Here is a 17,000-nt window from a genome sequence, read left to right as displayed (position 1 = left end):
AAATTACTTGGGGTTGGTCTGATAAGAGTTTTGACCTATTACTAAATCTACTAAATGAAGCATTCCCTGAAGGGTCTACACTACCAAAAAACTACAATGAATCTAAGAAAACAGTTAAATACCTAGGGCTTGGATATGTCAGTATTCATGCATGTGAGAATGATTGCATCCTTTATTGGAAGGATAATGCTAATGCTAATTTCTGTCCAAATTGTAAAACTTCACGATGGAAGTCAGAAAAGAAGTCTTTAGATGGAAAACGTGTACATAAAGTTCCTAATAAAGTTCTTCGCTATTTTCCAATCAAGAGAAGGTTTCAGAGATTGTTTGTCTGCTCTAAAACAGTAGCTCTAACAAGATGGCACGATGAAGGGCGAACAAAAGATGGGTTACTTAGGCATCCAGCAGATTCTCCTCATTGGAAGCATTTTGACCATTTTTATCCAGATTTTGCCTCTGATCCTCGCAATCTTAGAGTCGCATTAGCTACAGATGGGTTTAATCCATTCAGATCTATGAATGTTTCTTATAGCATTTGGCCAGTTATTATAATTCCGTATAACTTTCCACCGTGGGTCTGTATGAAGCAACCAAACTTCATTATCTCTTTGTTAATTCCTGGTCGATATACTCCTGGCAGTGATATGGATGTCTTTATGGAGCCGCTATTTGATGATATGTTAGATATGTTTGTCCATGGTGTTAGAACCTTTGATGCTTCCAAGGGTGAATACTTCCAGTTGCATGCTGCTATATTATGGACCATCTCAGATTATCCAGGTCTTGGATATGTGGCTGGATGTACTACCTCTGGTGAGGGAGCATGCATAGAGTGCCACACATTTACATCTTCTCTTCGATTGAAAAATGGTGGCAAGAGTTGCTATATGGGTCACCGTAGGTTCCTAAATGAAAACCACCAATTTAGGTTTGATGCTGATTCATTTGATGGTGTTACGGAGCATCGATCAGCACCTGTTCCGCTTTCTGGTGAGGAAATATTAGTGCAAACAGAAGGGATGCAAACAATTTTTGGGAAGGATCCCTCTAGAAAGAAGCTAACAAGAAAGCGGAAGCGCGTGGTGGGGGAACCGATTAATATTTGGAAAAGGAGATCTATTTGGTTCAAACTTCCATATTGGAAGGACTTACTTTTCCGTCACAATCTTGATGTGATGCACATTGAGAAAAATGTTTGTGATAACATAGTTAATACATTGTTGGGTACCGACAAGAAATCGAAAGATAACTTGAATTCTCGGTTAGACCTTCAAGCTCTAGGCATCAGAAGTGACCTTCATCCTATTGAAATAGATGATAAATTTTATTTACCTCCAGCACCATACTCAATGAGTTCAGAACAGAAGAAATTATTTTGCATGGTATTAAAAGGAGTTAAGTTCCCTGATGGCTATGCCTCTGATATAAGGCGGAATGTGCATGTCAATGAGAGAAAGGTAATTGGGCTTAAGAGTCATGACAATCATGTTCTTCTTCAGCACTTACTTCCACTTGCTATTAGAAGGATATTGCCAGGAAATGTTAGTGCAACACTAATTCGTGTCAGTAACTTTTTTAAGCAAATATATTCACCTGTTATCCATGTAAGTGATATGAAAAAACTAGAGGCTGAAATAGCAGAGACCCTGTGCATTCTTGAGACAATATTCCCACCATCATTTTTTGATATTATGATACACTTGATGGTTCATCTTCCTGCTCAAGCAAGAATGGCTGGTCCTGTACATTTTCGCAACATGTACCCTGTAGAGAGGTAATCTTCTAACAGGAAGAATTAATTAACTATAGCCATGCATTATTGCAAATGAACTCACTTTCAGTTCATATATGTATAGGTTTTTGATGAGATGTAAGGGGTATGTTCGCACTAGAAGTCATCCTGAAGGATCAATTGCAGAGAGCTATTTGTTTGATGAGAGTCTTACATTCTGCTCTCGCTATTTACATGGTGAGACCCGTTTTACCCGACGAGTTAGGAATGACGAAGGTCTACCAATGGAAGTTGGTAGTACTCCTTTCTTCCACAAAAATGGGCGAGGATTAACAGGCAAATGTTGTGTGGCTTTAGACTACAAATCTTGGTTGCAAGCGCATAGATACATCTTATTCAACTATGACAATATTGACCCTTATTTGCAGTAAGATAGTTATTTTATTTTATCAGAAAAGAAATTTTACTTCACTATTGTTTAATTCAACACATGCAGCAAGTGCATTAACTATATTTCCTCAACTGCAGCCATCACATTGAGTATCTTTCCTCAACTGGACTTCAAAACAAACGTGAAATTAATCATGTGCACCATGAAACCTTTCATGAGTGGTTTAGATTGCATGTAAGTAGACAAATAACCCATCTAATTTGTGTGATATTTTGTATAGAGTATCCCTAGCTTAACAAGTATTGTCTGAATCACAATCACAGGTCGCTGAAATGGGTGAGGATGAACCAGAAGAGATAAAACTTTTAGCGAAAGAGCCAACGATGGTTGCCACTAAATATAATAGTTATACCATAAATGGATTTAATTTTCATACACAATCCTATGATGAGGGAAGGCCAGTTCAGAGTAGTGGAGTGTCTCTAATTGCAGAGACGACATGTTTTCAAAGAGGCGATAATAACAGCCACATAGTTGGAAAAAAGATATATTATGGTATCATTTAAGAAATTATTGAGTTAAATTATACCAATAGAGGCCATATAACGCTCTTCAAGTGTGATTGGGTTGATAATCGCATACAAGACAAGTGGATAAAGACCGATCAATTTGGGGTAACAATGGTGAATTTCAAGCATTTATTCAATACCGGTGATAACCTATCTGACGAGCCTTTCATTTTAGCATCTCAAGCTATTCAGGTTTACTATGTTCAGGATCCTGTCGATCCTGAGTGGTTTGCTGTTAGGCAATCTAAACCACGTGATGTGTATGACATGGTTGAAGCTGAACATGAAGATTTTGAGCTTGAAACTGAAGTACCTATAATTTTGCCTAATGTGCATCCCAGTCCAACTATGAGTGTATCTGTTGGAGGAATTGGTTGTGGTAGGAAAGATATAGATGGAATAATTGTTGAAGCAAACAAAATTAAGTAAGATTTTTGTGCGTATTTTATTGTTGCTGCTCATTTATTGTGGCATTAATTACTATTAGTGTTGTTCCTTTTTCTTTATATTATGTTGCTTTATGCTAATTAATGTTTTCATGTTGTAGGAAAAACAATGGAAAACGCAAGAGAAAGAAGTAAAAAAATGGGGATCAATGGACGGGCAGGAGACAAGAGTAAGCAAAGCACACCCCTTACTGCATATGAAATACTTCGGAATGGTTTCATAGCCCAAAACAATGAAAAGCTGGAATCTCTAAACCTTAGCAATTCATGTCCAACAACGACCCAATAAAATTGCTAAGGTTTTGTGTGTGCTGAACTTCTACATGTATTCTTTGCTGCATAACATATACCATTTATCTGACACATGCACAAACTTGTAGGTTACTGAAGCAAGAAACATAGTGCCAGTCAAAAATCACAATTTGCGGTCCAGGTCAAAGAATAATACAGAGGAAATTGTAGCTCAAGATTTAGGTGTTGATGTTGAGTGCCAACCAGAAGATGTCATGAATGAAAATGAAGATATAAAAACCACTGAGATTTGTATGGCTTCGATTAATTAATTCAGATCCTTTTATTATTCATTTGTATTATGAATGCAACTGAAGGTATAGAAACATGTGACCACTGGTATGCAGGCATATGATTCCTTGTATTATGCCACATTCGCAGATTAGCATAAATTTTGATAGTATTTCCTTGTATGTGTAGAACAAATCCAGCAACTTGAACAAGTTAAACAGAAAAAGGATGGAAGGGGAATCACTCAAAAGCTTAACATAATTTCAAGAAAGGGTCAACCCAAAATTAGAATTACACTCAATGAATTTGGTCAGCCTGTAGGGCTTGATTCTAAAGAATTTTCTACTACTATTGGAATATATGTGAGGAAGAAAATATCAGTTGCATGCGCTGACTGGAGGGAGGTTGACATAAAAAAAAAGCTTCTAGTGTGGGATGAAGTACATGTATATCAATTGCTATTTTCATGTTTCATTTTGCCTATAGTTCTGACTAAGAATTTCTAATTCAAAACAGTCACATTATGAGATCGATCAAGCTGGTATACATTTTGTTCTGGAAACAGCACATATGCAATGGAAGGATTTTAAGGCTAACTTGAAGAGGACATATTATGATCAAAATTTGACAGATGAAGAACTTATTGCCAAACGTGACTTACGAGTTAATGAGAATGATTGGCAGTGGCTTATTAATCACTGGAGATCTCCAGAAGCTGTGGTAAGTCATATATTTATGTTCCTTTGTTTTACTTAATGTTATATTAGCTATTTATTGTTTACTTGTACGTGAAAAATAATTATGTTCACAATAATATTATAGGCCCGCTCAATAAGAGGCAAGGCAAATCGGGGAATGTTACATGTTGTACATACAGCTGGTGGCAAGAGCCATGCTCGTGTTGCGTATGAAATGGTAACACAAGTATATCATGTTTAGTAAGATATATGTATGCTGCCTTTTAATTTATAGTGTAACATCTCTACAATGTAGGGTGTGAAACATGGGCGTCCTGTTAGAAGAGATGAAGTATATATTGAGACCCACACATGCAAAATTGGAGAAATTATTCCACAAGCTATGGAAACAGTTGTATGTTTCATTTTCTAAAATAGATCTTGCATGTAAATATTGCTTGCTAATATATTTTCTAACATTGTAGGAGAAACTCAAAGAGACTGTCGAAAACTTCCCTGAGTTGATAGAGAAAACAATCCAAGAGGGTGATTTGTATTCACTTGTTTGCGGAGAAAAGGAGCCAAGAGGTCGTGTTCGTTTGTTAGGAAAGGGACCAACTCCTCAAGATGTGGGTACACCTGGGACACGGAGCAGAATGCCCACCAAACTTCAGCTAGAAATGGAAGCTCACCGGCAAACTAAACAAGAAGTTAAAGATCTCACACAACGAATGGATGACATGCAACAACGTTTTAATCTAATGGAGCAGATGGTTATGTCTGAAAGTGTGCGAAATATGGAGACAAGCTCCCAGCACAAATCTAATTCTTGACGTGTTGAGGTAAATTGCATTTAGAGATAATTTAACAGATGAGTCGTATGCCTAGGCATTCACTCTTGTTAATAATAACTTATATCATTTTGTTGCTTTGTTTGTAGAGCCCAAGGATCCAGGAAGGACATGAAGAGTTGAATAGTGCAATCTACCCATTGAATGGACATTTGGAAAATGTCGCACATGATGAAAATATTATCCGCAAAAAAGTTGTTGCACCAAGGGTGCCCTCGAGGAGCTCTGCAGGCATAAGAGGTCAAGAGGCATCCATTGTCCAGGAAGACAATCTTGTAAGTTTCGTGAACCTTCTAAACTCATCTTTTACTTCAGCACTTTAATAATATTGTTTTTAAATTGGTCTTTGTACTGAAATACATTGCATTCTTTAGGTCGGTAGGGATGTAATCTTATATGCTGTCCTGAGAGCTGATATACCTGTGGCTAAAGCAACAATTGCCTCAATTGACCCAAGATCCTTAGTGGGAGGTCAACCTCTGGGTGTTGAATTCTATGAAGTTGTTGTGAATGTTGTGCTAAAAAGAGATGCCTTGCTTCCTCGTCCGTTTGATGGCATGGAAACTATGGCTGATGCTCAGTACACATCCATTGCATGGCCAAACAATAGAGTAATAATCTGTAACTAACTGTTTCTATTTTAGTTCTAATGTGTTGCCTTCAAATCTTAACTATGTATTGTTTTTATTTAAATTTTGGCAGTTGAATGTTACCAAGAGGTCTTCTATGTCCAAAAGTGCAGGTATTTAATTCCAAATTCTTATACTTACAACCTTTGAAAGGAGCAACACTTAAGTTTTTAGTTTTTTTTTATTGTTGCATGAGCTGAGTTTATTACATATCAACATGATACCAGACATGGTTTCAGTAATTTTGTCTACAGAGGAGATGAGCTTTCTTTTAGTATTGGCTTCTTTGTAGCATCTAACAACTGGATTATATATTTGAGCTATCCTACTGCAGTAGTAACTTGTAAAAACTTTGTAACCAAAACTAGCGTTGCTGCTGTTGATCAATCTGCATCAGCTCAATTTACATTTTAGATGTTAACATTAATTGAAGATGAAGTACTCAATGTTTGAATATAAAAAATTCTTTTAGGTATATAACAAGAGTGTAATTGCTGGCTCTTATGTACATTGCTTTAACACTGTAAATTTGGTGGTTATGATATGATAATACCTTATTTCTGTCTTATGATTTTACAGGATGTGCTCAACAGAAGTAGTCTGAACTGAGAAAGAACTGTTTTGGTTGAGTAGTCACAAATACAAGTGACGCTTCTTCACAGCTAGCTCCATGAATATATAATCTAGATTAGGGTACTGTAGTTTCAGAAACATTAACACGTTTACCTTTTGTCGTGAAAATTGCTTGATCCTCATGAACATATAGGATTAACAATATTTTTTGGCCACCTTGCATGTATGAGCTATGTTGTGATCTTTTGGACCAGAGATATTTAAACAAATGGTATTTTTTGGCCACCTTGCATGTATGGCCAAAATATTTGCACTCGAGTAATGTATTCAATTATGGTTAATCTAAAGTCCTGAGATATTGAAACTGATTGTAATCTCTTGAGGTTGTGTTCAAATGATATTTTAATTTCAGAACATACTGTGTGTGGGTATGGAGGAAAATGGCAATCTATGGCCAAATATTTGCCTGTCGTGAAAACTCAAAAATCGTCATCAGGCCATCTGTCACCAAAGGTTGTGTCTGTCGCCAGAGCACTTTGCCCATATGTTTTTCAACGACACACACCTCCTGTGGAGAAAGGCCTTTTGCGACAGATCATGTGACACTATATGTGGCATTTGCTAACAGATAGGTTGTCACTACTTTTAGGACATGGTGTAGTGTCACATCAAAAAGTCAACGACCTATTAAAATACAAAGGCAGTATTAACCATCCCTAAAAAATATAAAAAGCTAAATAATCACAAATAATATACCTAATAATAAATGGATGAAACAATCCACATTGAGCAAGGTTTAGTTAGCAAAACTAATTAATTAATAATAATGAAATACTCGTGTATCGATGGAGTGATCGACAGATACTATGTACATAGGTAAAGAAATTGTACTATTATTTTGCTAGCAGTGGCCAGAAGATGTCGTGCAGCACGAAAACCGTGGTTCATTACATTCATAAAAATATATGTTTGTCTTTAAAAATGCACCCGCATGCAGGCCAGATGACTAAATGCCAAGACTCTCAAAGCATAGATCAGGAGATCAAATAGTTTGTAATAGGGATCACTCACAGATCAATACATTTTTTTCAGCGCATTGCCACCTATTACGACAGAGCGAGTTCTCAACGCAAGTTTAGTCGACTTTGCAATGTAAGTTCGTGCTTGTCAACCCGTCAGATCGATTAGATAGGACTTTCTCGGTTTAGTTTGATATTCTATCTAATATATTTGATGGTTTATTCGGCGTTTTGTGATTACTTCGATCTATGTTCTAGCTTGGAGTAATGGATTATCCTCGATCAAGGTTTATGCTCGAATTTGATTGTGTTTATCGGTATGTATTAAGTAGATACAATTATTCCTTTGTTTAGTCTGATCAATTGTATTTTCTAAATTCATGCTTATAGATTAGACTGAATACTTATGTATTTCTTTTGTTGGAGTTTTAGTCAGTATTGTCACAGTGTTTTACTGATTAATTTGTCAAAGCTTATAAATCGTAGTTTCATGTATAATCATATCAACTAGGATTGCATATTGTCTCGCTTGAGTCCGATATGTGTTAATTTAATCCGATCTGGATATAGAAGTACTATTTATTGGTTAGGTTTGATGAATAAGTTGATGAAGCACGCTGGTTTAATAGTTAATCAACAGTACTTATCAATATTCTGCTGAATTCATGCTTAGACATGTTTAAATCTGAACTACCTTGGTTTAGTCCAATCTTCTAGGTTTAAGCTGAGTATGTATGAACTTGCTTGATGTTGTCTTGTGCTAGTGATTAAGTTAGTAATCCAGTTTGCCATGGTAAAATTCATAGTAAGCTCTATTGGCTGCTGACTACACGTATAATAATCAACGAATGGGTCGATCGGCTAATTGGTTCTAGAACTGTCTCAGTTAAGTCCAATCTTACATGATTAATTAGTAGTTATCTAGTTTATTGGTTATTATATCCATAATTCAGCCGAAGCCGAGCGACGCTGTCTATCGGCTAGGGTTCTAAAGTGATATCGACTATCTGGCCGATAGAGTATTTAGTTTCAATGCTTTCCTTTTGTTTTTATTATCTTATCAGTTGTAGTGTCAAACTGACTGGCATGCATGTTTTTATTTAAGGATTATAAGAAATAGGTCTTACCATGAAGCAATCTAACAAAGTCTTCTATGTCCACGTGTGTGACACGTCATTAGGTAACTTTTGCCGTCAACACCGTGCCAGGCCGTGCACAATCTACGTGTCATGCGCCAACGCTTTGAGCCGCACGCGCATGGACCACGCTAGGCCACGTACTCTGCGTGTCGTGGGCCAGCACTAGTTCTCCGCACGTCCACGCACCACGCATAGGTCGTGCCATGCGCTCCGGGCTGTCGGGCTGGCATGGACGGACAAAAAACTGGTCGAATCAATACTCCCTTTATAATAATGTATATATAACATGCTAATGCATGATATGTTATGTGCAATTGTAGTATAAACATTCTACCATTTTTTTAGATATAGTAATTCTTACATGCATATAGAAAAACTATAGTCATTCTTATCTGCACATCAGAATTAAAATCATCTCCAGTATTTGTCACTTGTTGCAACAAATATGTATTTAAGAGATATCCTTTTTGTGATAGTTTGAATAATACATCATACTCAAACCCTTCCTCCAGGCATGTCGCCTGCATAATTTTTTTTAAAAAAAAACAGTTCAGATAAACAAAGACTTTACATTATGTAATGAGCAAAGCAATTTTCATACCATAAAATTGTCTTTGTCTGATTTTTTTACAGATATTTTTATCTTGTTCTAGCAAAGGAAAGAAATTGTTCCAGGGAAAAACAAGCAAAAGTGTTCCAGATAGATCAAACTAAAATTTATCATGGACACGCAAAAGAATCGTGAAAACTGGAGAATTCAACGCACACATAGAGAAACAGAACGATGTCAAAAAAAAACATTTTAAAAGAGGAAAACAACAAAGGGCACACCTCCGGATTGGAGCAAGTTACAGGTTGTATCTATCAAAACTTTGATCTTTTCTCCTCTCATTTGCTTGATTTTTTTCTAGGGTTCAGTCGCCTCCATGATCTCTCTTCTTTCTCTCCGCGATTTGCCTGTGTGTGTTCTCTCTCCTATGCTTTCTTTCTACGATTTGTCTAGATCATCGCAGATGTCACGTGACTTTCGCTTTTGTTCTTAGATCGTTTATCATTTTTCTCGCTAAAGCAGTCAAAATTTTATGGCCAACCAGATAGGCCCAACTATATGTGATAAATGTTGTCCCATACATTTAATTAAGGAACACGGGATGATATACGGGAGACCTAATATGCGTGATAAAAGCCTAAAAACCAAAGCATGCAAAGCACGTATAACATAAAGCTCGAAATACCATAAGAAAAAAGCCCGAGCCCAAGTGCATATAACGGCCGATAAAAAAATATAGACAGGGCCCATTTATGCTCAATAAAAGCCCAAGTCCAAAACACATTCCAAGCACATGGTGGGGTGAGCTTGTCAGGAGAGATTTCAGCCAACTGATCGCTAGACGGACCCATTATTTGAATCGCGGTAAAGGAGAAAGCAGTGTAGAACTGTCAAGAAAGTTTGGACAAAAACGAAATCCTCTCTACGATCATTTTTCAGTTTATTTATACGCTTTGACTCTTCGTTTTATTTAAATTTTTTACGATTAATATTTTTATTGATACTAGATAATAAAATAATACTTGATGTACGACTAATATTTTTATATTCTTATAAATTATTAAATAAGATGAAGGATCAAATTTTAGATATAAAATTAAAAAATAAAATTATTATCGAACGAAGAGATAGGATACCACAGAAAAAACGGATAGAGCTAGAGCCGCAGAACAAAAAGCCAAACCGTTCCACGCTCCTTCCTCTGCCCGTACTGATCCAAACCGTCCATCCACGCACAGTACACATAGTTATCGTCGTCTCTCCCGTCCGGATGAGTCACCACTCGTTTTTCTCCAGAAGCGCCTCCTACCGACACGTACGTGGCGCCACCGCTAGCTTGGACACGTCCCGGCTCCTGTCCACGCGCGCTGGCCACCGTCCTCCCCGCGCTCCGTCCCACTTGCGCCCGCACACGTCGCTCCATGGCGTGGCGCCCGAGCGAGCTCGTCTCTCTCCCTCTCCTCGAGGTTATAAATGGCGGCCTGCCTTCACCTGCTTCCACCACACCCCAGCAAGCTAAAGTGAGAGCGAGACATAGCCACTGCTGAGACGAAGACCCACCTTGTTCTTGGAGAGAGCTTTGTCAGTGCGTGCGGGATGGAGCACCAGGGACAGCACGGCCACGTGACCAGCCGCGTCGACGAGTACGGCAACCCGGTCGGCGCCGGAGCCGGACACGGCCAGATGGGCACCGGCGGCATGGGAACACACGGGACAACCGGCGGCATGGGAACGCACGGCACCACCGGCACCGGCACCGGCGGCCAGTTCCAGCCGATGAGGGAGGAGCACAAGACCGGCGGCGTCCTGCAACGCTCCGGCAGCTCCAGCTCCAGCTCGGTACGCACTTCAACTTCTTCATTTCAGTACTCTCCCATACACAAAATCGTTCATAACATGACTGAACCATCTCTCTTCCCTTTTGCGACAGTCTGAGGACGACGGCATGGGAGGGAGGAGGAAGAAGGGCATCAAGGAGAAGATCAAGGAGAAGCTCCCCGGCGGCAACAAGGGCCAGCAGCACACGATGGGCGGCACCGGCACCGGCGCCGGCGCCTACGGGCAGCAGGGCCACGGCACCGGGATCACCGGCACCACCGGCACAACGGGCGCACACGGCACCACCACAACCACAGAGACCGGCGAAAAGAAGGGCATCATGGACAAGATCAAGGAGAAGCTCCCCGGCCAGCACTGAGCTGGTGCCGCCGCCGCCGCTGCCATGTCGCCGACGGCCGCCGCGTCAGCTTCGTGAATAATAAGATGGTCAGCCGGCCAGCCAATAAAAGAAAATTGTAACTGTTGTGTGATACGTGTGACGGCGTTTTCTGGTACGTACTCTTGTGTGCGTGTCACTTCTACTGTGAAGTACGCTGTGTACGTGTATGTACGTCGTGTGTACATTTTTTGTTTGGTTGAATACGTATAACTATACGGTGTGTATATGATGATCTGCTGCCTCCGATCCGTCAGAAAAATATTAGCATTTTCGTGTTTTTTCATGAAATGAAAATATGACGAACGTATACCTAAAAGAAAATCAACGGGCATCGGTCAACATAATATATTTGTATCTGCCTAACAAATCAACCAAAAAAATGAGAGTACAGAAGTACTCCTTCCCTTTATAATATTAGTCATAACACCACTAATCCAAGACAAAGACAAAAAAATGAGAGTACAGAAGTACTCCTTCCCTTTATAATATAAGTCTATAACACCACTAATCCAAGACAAAGATAAAGAAAGAGTTATAATAATTAAGACTTGTACAGTTGATTTGAAATCTATATTTACTTTCATACTAATGTTTCTTATTTTTAGTAAGATATAATGTGATTTGAACAATCAAACACATTTTAGTTCTATGTACGTATTATAAATGATAATTAATTAATCAGAGTATTAAAAAAGAGGTTTTTCTCTGAACTGAACGAATGAAGGTGCTTTTATATATATATATATATATATATATATATATATATATATATATATATATATATGTTTTCTCGATCCAAGAGAGGTATCTTCCGCACACTCTTGCGAGAAAGCACGTAAACCCTATCCCTATAAGCATCTCTGTGAAAAAGCGAGAAAGCACGTAAACCCTATCCCTATAAGCATCTCTGTGAAAAAGCATGTAAACCCTATCCCTATCTCTGTGAAAAAGCATGTAAACCCTCACGTAAACCCTATCTCTATCTCTGTGCATCACGTAAACCCTATCTCTATCTCTGTGAAAAAAAAGCACGTAAACCTATCCCTATAACCCTATAAGTATCTTCATAGACCGCCGGTAAATTCTAGATAATTAATAACCCATTTCTGGGTATTTAACTTTTTACTGAAAAAATAGCTGAGTTACATATTTGCTATTTTATAATATTTTACATATTTGCTATTTTATATTTTATGATATACGAGTACAAGATCCATATACCGACATATTATATATTATATATACATTAATGAATGCTATACATAAAAGTATGCAAACAGTTAATTACACCTATTTCGAGTGAAAAACGAAGCAACTTATGCGGGTGTTCGCACAGAACCTGTCATGTCAAGAACGGAGAGAGAAAAAAATGCCTACTTTGTTTTATTACTTTGCCTCCACACAGTTCATGCTGAAGATATATCTACCGCTAAGGACGGATCAGATTTTTTTATTTATAAACTTTTTTAATAAATAATTTTATTACCGACCTTCTACTTAAATATTTGAAAACATTTAATTGTGTTACCTCTCGTGGCATGGCAAAATAGCTGTCATGCCGCATGGTAACATTTTATCACGTCAGCCACGTCAACTGCTGAGTATAATAGTGTTATCTTGTCACCTTGCACGTCAATTCAACGTGACATGGTGTTGTTGTTACACTAAACGAGACGTCTGGGATAAAAGGTTTGTATGATATCACCTTACACGCTAATTCAACGTAGCAGTGTTGTCGTTGCCACCCTAAATAAGACATCGTGAATAAAAGGTTGAGCTGATAAAAATATTTAGTTTTAAATTACTAATAAAATTATTTATTAAAACGTTTAAAAATAAAAAATCATATGGATATCATTTCGGCGTCAGTCCGGTGGTGCTGGACCTTTTACCTCGCCACGTACGATTTCCAACCGACTTCGGCTGGACAAGTATCATTATTTATAAAGAGCAATATTTACGGTATATATAATTTATGAATAAAAAATTTATATGTATAATCTTAATAATCTAAAAACAAAGGTTTAATAATAAACTTCAGTTAAAAAACCCTAAATTTAATTTTAAATTTAATGTTGACATTATAGGCATAATTGTAAGCGATAAGACCATACGTATGTCTTTATGGCAACGTGTTGTTAGCTATTGTAATTTTGTTGGTAAGTGCACAGATGTTTAGCGATAAAGTGTCGATGAACAGTAAGAAACACGAGAAACATACTTTCGGTTGGCAAATTCTTAACTAACGGTGCTTGATCTGTTTATACTAGCTGGCGGGTTTGGGCCCATTCATAGGTAATATACTACGGTTGGCTCTAGTTCAAAGTATATAAGCGAATTATTGTTGCCTGATCGAGTATGAATTATTCAGGACATCCCACGCCCATATTTAATGGACATAGAGCAAAACTTTAGTGATATATTTGGCGATCCACCACACGATGATTCAGGTTGTGGAAATGAAACTTTTACCCCAATGGGCTCTGTGGGGAGCAGGTCGTCCATGGAAACGTTGACCGAAACCCACCACCCTTGTGCAGTCGCGCCCCACCATGTCATTGCATGCTGCCGCCTCCTCCGCCACCTCGGCTCCACCTAGAGCTCGCCCGACAGCTCTAGCAAATCCATGGCCTCGTCCCTCGTGCGAAGGAGAAGTAGCTAGGTGGAGTTTCTGGCAAGAGAGATAGGTGACATGTGAATTCTCTTGGCTCCGATTGCTCAGGTGGAGAGTGCAAGCGTGGGCTGGCGAAAGATAAGGCCTCATTTGCTCGGTTCGAATCTGCATGGGTATCGGCTTTTATAAACCAATACCATTTAATCCTACATGATATATATTTTGGGGCTTACTATACTACAAACACATCCACACTTATAAAAATATTATATATACTTAATAATTATTACCCCCGATACATGTGAGCCGCTTTATCTATGGGTTGTTCTGTCATATTGAAGTGCCGCAAAAGAGAATTGGAAACTACTCCATTTATCTCATAATATAAACATAGCTATTTTTTTATTGACATAATATGGAACGTGCATACAAGTATGCATTATCTAGCATATTATTCATCATTAAGCATACAAGTATGTATTAACTACTCTCTCTGTTTTGTTTCATAATGTAAGACTCTGTTTTGTTTCATAATGTAAGATGTTTGACTTTTTTGTTCGCGATGTTTAACTATTTGTTTTATTCAAAAAATTATAGAAATATTATTTATTTTGCTTGTGATTTATTTTATTATTAAAAGAATTTTAAGCATGACTTATCATTTTTAATATTTATACTAAATTTTTAAATAGAATGAATGGTCAACCATTATAAAAAGTTAAACATCTTACATTATAAAATGGAGATAGTAGCATATTATTTACTATTAAAATATCGAACCACGTTATATACACGTTATATACAGACAATAACTACAGATATTGACGGTGTATAGATATCTAAACTTGATTTACTACCGGTGCTCCAGCTGGTCGGTCACCGAGAACTTAACTCGTGTACTCGTCTTTCCACGACGCGGCGATGCTCCATCGGCCGGCCATCCGCGCGCGGGCGTACGCACGTCCGTCCGTCCGTTCGTTAGCGTCGCCCATACATGCATCGATCTCGTCCCACCGGCCACCACGGATGTCCATCCACCACGTGCCTCTCACGACAGTTAACCCATCGATATCCCGTTATCAGAGTGGATATATCTACTCGTTTATTGCATAGTATTTAAATAGTTATAAAAAAATAAAAAAAATAAGATGGATTAATATAAGATATATCAGATATATCACTATACAATCATGCATGTTTAAATATAACTTCTATAATTCATAAAAAATAACAATAATTTGTTATGTTTGTTATGAGTTATAGATCTTATATTTGAACATGTATGTTTATGTAGTGGCATATCTTATATTAATTTATTTTCATAATTTTTTTAAATTTTTTTTAATAACTATTTAGATAGCATGCAATAGACGAGTGAAGATTTCTCAAAACATCACACTACCTTCCCCTACTTTCCCCCCGTTATCCGTGCCATGAATGCACTGCACGGAAGCAGTACTCGGCTACTCGCAGCAGTCACCTTCTCATCGATCGAATCCTGTGCTCGCGCGCGGAACCTCCAGAAGAAACCCCGCGAAACAACGTACGTGGCGTCCTATGGCCGCGCCACACACGCGCCCACGTCGCTACCCCTGCCTTTACTCCCATCGATGACGCATGCACCAGCTCTCGATCGTACCTCGTGTGTGCTGTCGCTGCACAACACGTGCCCCCTCTTCCGTGGCCTTCGTCCTGACCGAAAAACTTTCAGAAACATTACTACCACTGGTAGTATTTTAGTACAGCCTTCGCATTATAAATGGCGGCGTCACGCTGCTGCTTCGCTTCATCGATCAGCAGATCACTTCACACACAGCGTGTCACGGAGTAGAGAAGGAAGCTAGCTAGAGTTGTTCGGTGTACTGTCTTTGTGTTGAGAGAGAGAGAGAGAGGAGATGGAGAACTACCAGGGACAGCACGGCTACACCGCTGACCGCGCCGACGTGTACGGCAACCCGGTGTACGACGGCGCTCCGGGGGGAGGACCCGCGGTGGGGATGGGAGCAGCCGGCCACGGCGCCGGCGGCGGCCAGTTCCAGCCGGCGAGGGAGGGCCGCAAGACCGGCGGCATCCTCCACCGCTCCGGCAGCTCCAGTTCAAGCTCGGTAACTTAATTTCGCTTTTAACACATTCGATCTCTTCAATCTTCATGGCTGCACGCATTAATTCCTTGCCGTTAACTTGACCGGCGATTACGGTCGACGTGCAGTCCTCCGAGGACGATGGCATGGGCGGGAGGAGGAAGAAGGGCATCAAGGAGAAGATCAAGGAGAAGCTCCCCGGCGGCAACAAGGGCACCCAGCAGCAGCAGATGATGGACGGCGACACCGGTGGCTACGGCGCCTACGGGCAGCAGGGTCACGCCGGAATGACCGGCGGTGGCACTGGCCTGCACGGCGCGGAGTACGGCACCACCGGCGAGAAGAAGGGCTTCATGGACAAGATCAAGGAGAAGCTGCCTGGACAGCACTAAGCGAGCGAGAGCTCGAGCGGCTCCGATCCATCGACGCGTCGTCGGTCGTGACGTGTCGTACGTTTTATGTATCTCTGCTGAATAAAATAACGTGAACTGGAATGTCCTGAGTTTGAGACAGATAATTCCAGTGCGTCGTCGATCTGTACCGTTGCAATGTATGCTGGTGTCTGTTTGCACACAAAGGTTTTTATGGAAGTGTGTTGACTTTTTAACTTGTTTATTGTTGGTGTGTTATTTTGCCGTGTGCATCTGTATATGTCGATCATGCTCGCAATGTTTTGCTTTTGTGATTTTTCTTTGGGATTGTTTTTGTGATTTCTCTTTGGGATTGCAAACCAATCTAAGGTTTTGTTGTTGTGATTTCTCTTTGGGATTGCAAAGAGTAATCAAGCTAAGGTATTACTCTCTCCGTTCGCAACGTAAGTCGCAACGTAAGTTTTTTTTCGCAATGTAAGTTCTTTCTAACATCTTAACATCATCATCATCTAGATTCATATTTTTTAGATAATGGATAGATAATGGATTAACATCATCTTAACATCATCATCATCTAGATTCATATTTTTTAGATAATGGATAGATAATGGATAAAAG

At 39.2% G+C, this 17,000-nt stretch overlaps 1 protein-coding gene across 1 annotated transcript; it reads left to right on the top strand.

Moving 5' to 3' along the window:
• Nucleotides 1–10,608: 10,608 nt before the first annotated feature.
• Nucleotides 10,609–16,620, top strand: LOC102709881 (cold shock protein CS66-like). Its single transcript, XM_006662860.3, has 4 exons — nt 10,609–10,937; nt 11,029–11,288; nt 15,813–16,035; nt 16,140–16,620. The coding sequence occupies exons 1-4, from the start codon at nt 10,695–10,697 to the stop codon at nt 16,401–16,403; spliced, it is 990 nt and encodes a 329-aa protein (XP_006662923.2). The 5' UTR covers nt 10,609–10,694; the 3' UTR covers nt 16,404–16,620.
• Nucleotides 16,621–17,000: the final 380 nt, after the last annotated feature.

The sequence above is a fragment of the Oryza brachyantha genome, chromosome 11, assembly GCF_000231095.2.
Source record: "Oryza brachyantha chromosome 11, ObraRS2, whole genome shotgun sequence".
NCBI classification, from domain to species: Eukaryota; Viridiplantae; Streptophyta; class Magnoliopsida; order Poales; family Poaceae; genus Oryza; species Oryza brachyantha.
The sequence above is the reverse complement of the archived record's forward strand: the minus strand, read 5'-3'. Positions and strand labels throughout refer to the sequence as shown.